Source organism: Sorex fumeus, unplaced genomic scaffold, assembly GCF_029834395.1.
Source record: "Sorex fumeus unplaced genomic scaffold, SorFum_2.1 ptg000010l, whole genome shotgun sequence".
Taxonomy (NCBI): Eukaryota; Metazoa; Chordata; class Mammalia; order Eulipotyphla; family Soricidae; genus Sorex; species Sorex fumeus.
This window is the reverse complement of record NW_026606067.1, coordinates 224,693-235,808: the sequence shown is the minus strand read 5'-3', so window position 1 is coordinate 235,808 and position 11,116 is coordinate 224,693. Positions and strand designations below refer to the sequence as shown.

The 11,116-nt window shown below is 60.1% G+C and overlaps 1 protein-coding gene across 1 annotated transcript; it reads right to left on the bottom strand.

The window, feature by feature from the left end:
- Positions 1 to 2,339: 2,339 nt before the first annotated feature.
- On the bottom strand, positions 2,340 to 10,303 carry CHI3L1 (chitinase 3 like 1). Its single transcript, XM_056110739.1, has 10 exons — positions 10,217 to 10,303; positions 9,970 to 9,999; positions 8,836 to 9,037; positions 7,486 to 7,545; positions 5,268 to 5,418; positions 4,713 to 4,840; positions 3,854 to 3,977; positions 3,433 to 3,615; positions 2,896 to 3,009; positions 2,340 to 2,750 (listed from the first exon to the last, which is right to left on the bottom strand). Exons 1-10 carry the CDS (start codon positions 10,239 to 10,241, stop codon positions 2,610 to 2,612), a joined length of 1,158 nt encoding a protein of 385 aa, XP_055966714.1. The 5' UTR covers positions 10,242 to 10,303; the 3' UTR covers positions 2,340 to 2,609.
- Between the last annotated feature and the right edge of the window lie 813 nt (positions 10,304 to 11,116).

The following is an 11,116-nucleotide window of genomic DNA, read 5'->3' as shown; positions in this document are numbered from 1 at the left end:
GGCACAGACGGGCAGGCTGGACCCGTGCCAGGGGGCAGGCCAATGGCACGAGCAGAGTGTGGCTCTGCCTCTGGATCTGGTTTCAGCCGAGACACAGCCGGGGTCCCACCCGCCCTGGCGGCCCCCTGTGCTAGGGGAGGCAGAGGAGCCCTGGGCAGGGGCACTGGGCACAGCCATGTGGGTGGAGGTAGCACCTCCAGGGCCGTGACCCCGGTCTCTGCCTGTGTCGGGGAGGCAGGTGAGGACCCCCTCCCCGCCTGGTCCACACAGCGAATACAGACAGTGCTGCGAGAGTGTGAGCCCTGGACCGCAGGGAAGTCGTCGGTCAGCTATTGAAGAGACCCCAGAGGAAGTCAGGTCTCTTCCAGACTCTTCTAGATTCTTCTAGACGCTTCTAGACTCTTTTAGGTGCTTCAAAGTGGACAATGGGTGTGGGGGAACGTGGGGACACGTGGGGTCACGAGGTCGGTGCAAGTACATTTCTAGACATTGGTTCATCCATCCCCTAAACCTTGAAGGTCAGAGATGACTCAATAAGCCCAAGACCCCCATGTAGCTGGCAGAAGGAGCCCCAAAAGCTCACTGTTGGGGGCACAGGAAGTCTTTGAGCCTTCACACTGCAGGAAATGAGGCTGGAGGTGAAGAGGTGCCTGCTCTAGGTCTGGCAGGGGCACCCCCAGAAAGTCTGGCCCAGTGCCCTGAGAGATGCACAGGAAAGGGGCCAACATCAAACTAGGGTGCGGGGGGACAGCTGCCTCTCACAGACAGAGGGTACAGGGGGACAGCTGCCTTTCAGAGGTTGGGGGTCATAAGGACAGCTGCCCCTAATGGGGGGGTGCATCTGCAGGCTGAGAACGCGGTGTCCCTCCCACAGACCATCCCGACCCGGGGTCCACCCACGGGGTTCCCTGGCCGTGCTGGGCTCTTTCTTCCTCATGGCCAGAGCTGGAAGGGAACCGAACATCAGGCCAGGGCATGGCGGTGGCGGGACAGGGGTGGGGTGGCACTGGTGGTACAGGGGTCCCTGTAATGCTACCGAGGCCCGTTGTTCCTCCTGGGGGCAGGGGCCTGTGCCCTGGAGGGCGCCCCATGCCAGGTGACTCAGACTGCTACTACTGGAGGATGGGCTCCATCCCTCTGACTCTGACACTATTACTGAGTGTGACTAACCTCCAAGGCCCCTGAGTCAGCCCCGCAGAGCTGCCCCGGGTGGGGGCTGGGTGGCAGGGAGGGAGGAGGGGCTTCTGCTCACAGCCCCACAGCCCCTGGGGCTTTCAACTGCCCTGCTGGAGTGGGTAGAGGGTGGGCGGGAAAGCCGCCCCCAGCAGCGTGGACTGTGCCCCACACCCCGAGAGCCCAGGCCCAGCTCTGACTTTGCTCCTAGTCCGGCCCTGACCTTGGGATCAATTGCATGTGCCGGGCGCCAGCTCAGACCTCAGTGCAGCCAATTTCCTCTCTACACCTTGGACCAACGTCTCCACCCCCCGCTGTGGCACCGCCACGGTGGCCCACACACCAGCAGGTCACAGAGGTGGATTCAGAGCCTGCAGGGCAGCCCCCCGGGGGCCCCTGTCATTCAGAGTGGAGTGTCTTGGTACCCAGACACCCTGGGGTTCTGAGCCCAGCTGTCCCCCTCCCTCCACCCGAGTCCCTGGCCAGCCCCGGCCGAGAGCTGAGTGTGACCCCAGAAGGGCGAGAGAGCGGGGCTGAGGCTCCGGGTGGTAACGGCTGCCCTAAGGGAACGTCCTGCGCGCTGGGACACGGGGCGAGGCTGGAGTCACGTCCCCAGGCCCACAAGGGTGACCCAGGGACACCAGTGTCCCCTTCTTCTGGGAGTTCAGGGTCAGGCTTTCTAACCCGGCCCTCGGCAGCTCCCTAGACTAACCGGGGTGAGGCCGGAGAAATAGTACAGCGAAGAGGGCATTTGCCTGGCACATGGCCCATCTGGGTTCGATATCCCTGGCATCCCACAGGGTCCCTGAGCAGAGCCAGGAGCAACCCCTGAGCACCGTGGGGTGTGACCCAGAAAAAGCCATAAATAAATAAAGAAATAAATAAATACGTAAATAAGCTAACTGGGCTGGTGGGGGCTGGGGTGCAGAGACACAGGATGGGAAGTGACAGTTGGCGGGGCGCGTGGGTTTGACGGTTCATCAGACCCAGCCCATGAGTGTGTGCTGGGCTCCCTGGGGCTCTCCAGGGTGGGCTCCATTCTGTAGGGTCAGGCTTCCTGAGTCTGATGAGTGATCCAGAACTGGGGAGGGAGGGAAGGAGGGAGCACAGAGCCCAGGTCTAGCTGAAGCAGGAAGCGCTTTATTGGGCAGCTGGAAAACAGCTCTGCTGGGCAGCGGGCAGCGTCCCTGTGGCTCAGCCATGCAGGGTGGGGGTGGAGTGGGGTGACAGGTCAGTGGCAGAGCCATTGGCTGGCGGGGAGGAGTTGCAGAAATCCACCTGCAGGGGCCCTGGAGACACTGTGCGTTCTCCTCCTCTGCAGGGTGGGCATTGGTCTCTGCCCCTGTGTCCCCCAGCCTCTTCCGTCCCCTCTGTCCCTTCTCGGGCTCGTGGGAGGGATGTGAGGGCTCGTGGGGCAGCTGAGCAGCGGCCGAGGGCTAAGGTGCCGCCAGTGCATCCTTGATGGTACCGATGAGGGGAAAGCGCACGTTCTGGCCGCAGAAGTGACCCCCGAAGTCGTCCAGGTCCAGTGCCCACACGGCAGCGCCCCCCAGCTGCTTGTTCTTCAGGTACTGCACCTGGGTGTGTGTGGGGGGAACAGTACGCAGGGCTGGGTGTTGGCCCCCACTTCCCTCCCGGGGCACCGCATCGTATGTCACCCCCTCTGCCAGTCACCCCCCCCCCCCACCGCAGCAGGGAGCAGACCTTCCTGGGGGCACCCACCTTCTTCCGGACGCTCTCCTGGTCATCATATCCCACCCACTGGTTGCCCTTGGTGGCGTAAGGGACCTGCTGGTCAAGCCTGTGGACCGTGGCTCCTTGGAGGAAGTCGCAGATCTGAGCAGAGAACAGGGGGCGGGGGACACGCAGCTGAGAAGGGGCAATGCCCAAGCCCCGAGGCTCCTGCAGTCCTGGCTTCTTTGACACCAGACCCCCGTGCAGTGGCCCTGTGCAATGCACTGGACCCCAGGGATGAGATGCAGGAGACAGGAGCAAATGGTCCCACCCTCCCACTGCCAGCCTTGGCCCCTGTGGCCTCCTCAGTGGGAAGGACCACTACACTGAGAGGCTAAGCCAGAGCGTGTCCGGAGCCGTGGTGTGGACCTGGGCCAGGAAGGAAGCCAGTGGGGCTCCCGGGAGCTCCGTGCTCCTGCCCAGCGCTGTAGGAGCCTTAGCTGACACCCCCCCCCCCCCGTCCCGCTTTCCACCCCCCAAGGTTGCAGACGCTGAGGGGCTGCAGGTGGAGTAGGGGGCTCGCACCTCATAGTAGGCCAGCATCCCCGGATCTTTGGTGAAGCGGCCCGGCTCTCCAGGCCCGGAGACAGGGGCGCCCACGTCCGTGAGGGCGGAGCTGAGAGTGAAGGTCCTCCCGAAGGAGGGGATGCCCATCAGCAGCTTGGAGGCCGGGGCCCCCCGCCGCACCATGTAGCTCAGCGCATAGTCCTGCAGGGGGGAGGCGGGGGGGGGGGCGTGAGAGCCCCCAAGCCAGGCTCAGGCTCTGGGGGAGGGGAAGGCCAGAGTCGTCCTGGGCGGCCCCTTCCCACGCTGAGCCTCAGGGGGGGGTCTCACCCTGCTCCCCAGAGCACAGGGCTCAGCTCCCCAGACCCGTGGGCCCCTCCCCTGCAGGGCCTAGAGCAGCGGGTGACAAGGCCCAGTGGCCAGCCCCCGTGGCCACACTCACGGCATTGCTGAACCTGTCGGAACGTGAGTCCTTCTGGCCCCGGAACAGGGGGCTGTGGTGGCCGGTCACCGACTCCCAGGACCCGTGGAAGTCGTAGGTGAGGAGGCTGATAAAGTCCAGGTTTCTGGGGAAGATGAGGTGTGGCGGGGCGGGGGAGGGTGGACTTAGGAAGCTCTCGGGCTCACTCACACTCGTTGCAACCCCATGGTCAGGGGCAGTACAGGGGGGGAGGGCCTGGGCACTGGTCTCCAAGCCAGCCCCCGCCCCACATTCATCTGGGGCCTGGGCACTGGTCTCCAAGCCAGCCCCCGCCCCACATTCATCTGGGGTCAGTGGCAGCAGTAGCGCTGAGTCTAGTGGGCAAAGAGCAGGACCCAGGCGGCAGGTGGGGCCCCGTGGGAGGAGCTGCCCCTGGGCACGAGGACCCGTCAGCCTTAGGTGCGTGGCTCTGGCAATACCTCCCCAGGGTCCTGCAGAAGGTTCTAGAACCACTGTGAAGCTGCTGTGTCCCAGGCAGGGTGCCCTACGTGCCCTCTGCCTCCCTGGGACGCCAGCTTCCGCTGACGGTGCTCATCCTCACTTGCTCGCGGGGACTTGGTCTGAGAAGGGTGGCAGAGGGAGGGTCCCCAGCAGCCCAGGAGTGAGAGTGAGGTCAGGAGCACTGTCCTGCCCGAGGCCCTCCCACTGGACTCAGGGGGCTGCTGGCCAGCTGACGGTGTTGCCTTCCCACCTCCCGTTCCACAAATGCAGGAATGACTCTCCAAGGGCCGTCCCTACTCCCCTCTGGCAGATGGGGATACTGAGGCATGCAGGGTTTGGGAAGGACAGAGAGGGGCAGTGCGGCAGGCGGGATACTCACGGGGCCATCTGGGCCACATTGTAGCCAGTGTCGATGGCCACCCTCCCTGCAGATAGCGCGGCACTCAGCAGGAGCGGCTGCCGGCTGGGCTCTGGCCCCGCCTCCCGGGAGAATTCTTCCTTCATTTCCTGAGCGGGGAGAGGCAAGTGTGGGCAGGGTGTTGGGGGCAAGTCTGGGCGCCCCCCACGCCTCATCAGTCTCCCCCAGCTGCTGTGATCCCTGATACGGAAAGGACGGTGTGACCTGTCCTTGAGGGCCCCACCCTGCCGCACCACTGGCCCGGCAGTGACACCAGGAGAGATTTGCCTTTCGTGCGTCTTTGAGCTGGTGTGGGAAGTCGCCACCTTCACGTGTCCACCCTGGTCCTGAAAGCGGCCGAGAGCGTCCTCTGCCCTGGGTGTGTGTGCTGGCCGTTCCCTGCCCCCGAGGACATGCTGGGCGCATCGGACGAGCACCTCACCGTGGCCAGACCCTGAACCTCACAGACCCAGGGGGTCTCTGCCTAGTGCCCGCTGCCTCTCCCGCCCTTGGCCTCTGTCCCCCCACCCCTGGCACCTTGATGAGGGTGGCGAGAGGCTGCTTGTCCCTCCGCTGAGGCCCGACCCAGGAGATCTCCAGCCCGTCAAAGCCGTGGGTGCGCAGGAAGGGCGGCACGGAGCTGATGAAGGCCCTGCGGCTCTCGGGGGTGGACACCACCTGGTAGAACCTGGGCCGGGGGCAGGGCTGCAGCGTGAGGCTCTGGGTTCATCCCCAGCACTCCTCATACACGTCCCAACACGTGCACAGCACACACTCCCACACATGCACACCCCACACTCCACACACACACAACACCCCCCACATACACACAATATACAACACACAAACACAAAACACATACACACACTCCACAATATGCAACACACACAACATACACTCTCCCATACACATATTCCACACACACACACGCACTTACACACCCACACATACACACCCCACATTCACACTCCACACATACACATAACACACACTCCCACACATGCACACCCTACACTCCACACACATAGACACACACAACATCGCCACACACATACACATACTCCACAATGTACAACATACACATACAAACACAACACACACTCCCACGTATACACACTCCACAATATACAACACACACAACATATACTCTTGCATATACATATTCCACACACGTACACACACTTACACACCCACACATATACACCCCACATTCACCCTTCACACATATACACAACACACAACACATATTCCCACACATGCACACCCCACACTCCACACACACAACACCCCCCACATATACACTCCACAATACACAACACACAAACACGAAACACATTCCCACATACACACACTCCACAATATGCAACACACACAACACACACTCTCCCATACACATATTCCACACACATACACACTTACACACCCATACATACACACCCCACATTCACCCTTCACACATATACACAACAACAACACATATTCCCACACATGCACACACATCCACACTCCACACACACACACACTACTCCCTTCCACATATTCACACACTCCATAATATACAACAGACACATAAACACAACACACATTCCCACATAATACACACACTCCACAATATATAACACACAACATACACTCTTTCATCCATATACTCCACACAAACACACACACCATATTCACACTCCACACATATACACAACACACATTTCCACATACATGCACTTCACACCCATACACACCCCACACTCTCACACACTCTACATGCACACATAAACACACTCCCACATATAAGCACACTCCATACACACAGCATACACTACTGCAAGACTCTCTACACACATACACACCCACATAAGGCACACACTAATGCATAGCACATGCTCCACCCACGCACACACACACACACACATGCACAGAGTCCTACACACTAACAGTCACACTCGCACACACAGAGTCCCCCAGGACTGTGGGTGCTGCTGTGCGGGTGTGTGGGCCCTTGGAGAGCGGCCTGGACACAGGGGCAGGAGCCTGGGCCTGCACAGCCTGCAGTCAGGGGGGATGCAGCCCCCTGCAGGCGTCTTAAAGTGTGTGTGTGTGGGGGGGGTGGAACCAGGGGCTCCCATCTTCCCTGGCTGCCCCGACACACACTGGCCACGGCAACAGGGCACACCACACCCCGGGTCTGCTCACCTGAGTCGACCCAGGAGCCCAGCCCCAGACACTTGGGCCACCAGCGGCGGCCAGGAAGGTGCCACATGCCCTTGCCTGGCGAGCGGGACCCGCACGGCCAGGCCTCCCCCTCTCCACTGCTGCTCTGACCTCATCCCTCTGGGCAGGGTCCCGGGGCCTCTGCACCCCACTCACTCCTTCTTCCCACAGTCCTCCTCGCTCTGGAGCAAGGAGATGGGGCTGTTTTGTTTTGTTTTGTTTTGTTTTGGGCAACATCAGGACTTACTCCCAGCTCTGTGCTCAGGGGTTGCCCCAGGCCTTGTTCAGGGACCGTGTGGGGTGCCTGGGATGGGTCCCCACCTGGGAGGAGTCAAGCGCTGTCCCTGCCGACTCTCGCTGCAGCCCCAACAGCCAGCTTCGCCTCCAGGGCTGAGAGGCGGTGGGCAGGTCCCTCGGGCCGTGTGACTCGGGGCCCCAGCGGCACAGGAGCAGGCCCTGAGCCCCCACACAGCGGGCAGGGAGGCCTGTGCTTCCTCACTCTCACCCCAGCACCCCAGAAGCCCCCCCGGCCCCCAGGAGGAGGGTCTACCTTTGACGACGACGAGAGCCCCATCCGCCAACAGACAGGAGGGTCTTCAGGTTGGGGTTCCTGTGGGGGGCAGGGGGCAGGAGGGCCAGGCTGAAGTGCAGCCGTGACACTGGACACTGGACGTCGCTGTCCAGGCGGCTGTGTGACCAGTTGGCTTGCAGGGGAAAGGGGACTGAATTTGGGCCCCAAAGCTCTGTAGCCAGAGATGTTTAATTCCTTTTTTTTTTTAAGCACTGTCCTGTCCTGTCCTGTCCTCCTGTTGTTCATCTATTTGCTCGAGCAGGCACCAGTAACGTCTCCATTGTGAGACTTGTTACTGTGTTTGGCATATCAAATACACCACGGGTAGCTTGCCAGGCTTTGCCATGCAGGCGAGATACTCTCGGTAGCTTGCCTGGCTCTCCGAGAGGGGCAGAGGAATCGAACTCGGGTCGACCTGTTTGACCACGTGCAAGGCAAACACCCTACTGCTGTGCTATCGCTCCAGGGCTGGAGCGATAGCACAGTGGTAGGGCGTTCGCCTTACACGCGGCCAACATGGCCGACCCGAGTTCGATTCCTCCACCCCTCTCGGAGAGCCCGGCAAGCTACCGAGAGTATTCGATATGCCAAACACAGTAACAACAAAGTCTCCAATGGAGACGTTACTGGGCCCACTCGAGCAAATCGATGATCAACGGGAGGGCCTTTACCTTTTTTTATCTTAAGTATAACAATTTTTTTTAAAATCTAAGGCATAACAACATTTTTAATGCTAAAACCGTAATGATGGAGAATTATCACTTTACTGAAGTTCAGACTACAGACTCCCCACTCCCACTTTTTGTTTTTTACTAAATTACTGAGATACACTGTTACATAGTTGTTCATGGTTGGATTTCAATCACACAATATTCCCCCAATGTCCCTCCCGCCTTCCCAACCTGCCTCTGTGGCAGACACTTTCTCTCTCTCTCTCTCCATCTCTTTCCCTCTCTCCCCCACTCCCACACTTTCTCTGTCTCTTTTTCTTCTTTTAGCAGGGAGCCTCAATTCTAAAGAACCGTGTCTCTGTGGAAGCTCTGGGTTCCTCTGGGGTGTCTGCCCCGTGGGCAGATGTGGGGAGTGGCAGGAGCCAAGGGCATCTTCCCTGCTCCCTGGAGAGGTATCCTGGGGGGATGGCGGGTCCCCCCTTCCCAGGAGCTCGGCTAGGCCTTCTACAGTGAGTCTCACCTTCACCCCGATACTGCCCAGCGCTGGCCTTCCTCATCTCCTCATGTCCCGCTCAGACCCTGAGATTCTGTCCCAAGCAGGCACCCCCACACGCCCCACAGCCGTGCAGGGAGCACCCCGATCCCTCCCCCCCCCAACCTGGCCTTGAGCCGGTTCAGAGACTCGTAGAGCGTCTCGTCATTCCACTCCCAGATGTCGATCTCGTTGTTGCTGATGTTGGCGAAGCTGTAGATGACGTGGGTGCAGAGGGAGGGGTCGATGGCGTCCGGGAGGAAGCTCCCCTCTCCACGCCGGTACTGGGACCAGTTGGTGTAGTAGCAGACCAGTTTGTATGCAGAGCCTGAGAGAGAGGTCAGGGCTGGGGCAGGGCGACCCTGGGGGGACCCTGAGCCCACGCCAGGGTCTGAAGTGTCTGAAGTTTCGGAAGTCCAGGGTTCGAGCTCCAGCATTTAAAAAAACAAATAAGGGGCTGGAGCACAGCAGGTAGGGTGTTTGCCTTGCATGTGGCCAACTCGGGTTCGATTCCCAACATCCCATACGGTCCCCCCGAGCACTGCCAAGAGTGATTCCTGATTGCAGAGCCAGGAGTAACCCCTGTGCATCGCCAGGTGTGACCCAAAAAGAAACAGAACAAAACAAATCCTACAGTGCTCTGAGGGAAGGGAAGGGAGAGGTCTGGGAGGTGCTTAGAGCAGACCAAACCCAGAGGGCAGACCAAGAACAGGCCCCTGCACTGTGTAGGGAGGAGCAGGTGAACGGACTTAGTACAAGAGGACTTCCTGGAGGCAGTGGCTTTGGAGAGGAAGTACCTCTCAGAGGCAGCTGGGGTCAGTAGATGTGAGGGCGTGGGGACACCTGATGTGGGCATGTCTGTCTCAGAGGCTCAGACCCACCCCTCTGATGGGAGAGCCCACATCTGCAGCTGGTCCGAGTTCACCTAAACTGCCTGCCCTGCAGGCTCTCTGGCCAGCCCCACCCTCCCCAACCACAGGTTCTCTGGCTGCTCCCGGAGCTGCCTAGAGGCTCTTCCCTGCCTGCTCAGGGCTCTCCCTCCTGCCCCGGGACCCTGTGGGGTGCGCCCCGCGAGCTGAAGCCCTGCAGCACGGCAGAATCTGCATCTTCTATTTAAAATGTGCAGCCAGGAAGGCAGGGAGCTGAGACACGCAACAAACACATCTGCATACGGAAGAAAGTGAAGAGAGGACTCCCGGGGGCCCAGGGGCCCAGACCCCGCCCTGCCCCCCGCCTGGCTCTAACCCTGGGGTTACTCACAGCTCTGCAGCAGCACCAGGACAGCGAAGCCTGAGGAGAAAGTCAGGGTGAGGTCTCAGGTTCCCCTCTCCCTCCCCGCCCCCTCCAAGCAAACCCAGGGGACCACTGGGCTCCTCCATCCCTTCCTGGCATCTCTTCCCGGTCCCTCTGCAGCCCCCTGGCACGTAGGAGGCCGGGGTCCCTCTATGCAACAACTCTGTGAACTGTCCAGCCCCCAGCCTGGTCTCCCCCGTGGCCAGTCCATGACCTGTGAGCACCGTCTTCGGAGTCATCCCGGCCTGTCCTCTCTGTGCGCCTGATGCCCCGGGCCCTCCACAGCCTGCCCTCTTTATCCTCCGGCCCCACGTGCCCGCCTGTTTGCGGGAACTGTGTGCCAATGAAGGAACCGACTGGCTGGGGCGTGTCAGGGAGGGGCGTAGGGGCCCCCGAGGCGGATTGAGAAAGTCTGGAGAGTTTTGAAAAGTTGGGCCAGAACTTTAGAAAGCACTTGGCAGCAAGGGCTGAGCTGGGAGCTTCCGGACGGAGTGACTCGGCCTCTTTCCACACACGGTCCCCGTGGGCTTCCTGCAGCCCCCCACTTCTCAGCGCCTCTGGCAGCTTCCACCTTCCTCCAGGCCCCGGCCAGGTTAAGGTGGGGGCCACAGCTACGGCTGTACCCCCAATGAAGCTGGTGTTTCCTCCTCACGCCAGCAGCCCCCCCACCGCTCAGCTGTCACTCACCCTCCTCCAGTTTTTTTTCTTTCTTTTATTTTTTCATGTTAGATGGGTAATGTGCCAAGTGCATAACAAGATTTAAAAGGCACATGTCAGGGCTGGAGCGATAGTACAGCGGGTAGAGTGTTTGCCTTGCACGCGGCTGACCCAGGTTTGATTCCCAGCATCCCATATGGTCCCCCGAGCACGGCCAGGAGTAATTCCTGAGTGCATGAACCAGGAGTAACCCCTGTGCATCACCGGGTGTGACCCAAAACACAAATAAATTAAAAAAAAAAAGGCACACGTCACATCACACAAACTGTGAACACCCAATTATCATGCTTATGAACCAGAAAAGGGTTCCCTCTTCCAGATTGTGCTCTCTGAGAGCCAAGGGCAGAGCCTTGACAATACCGGCCGATTCTCCAGGAAACATCACGAAGTAGGGAAT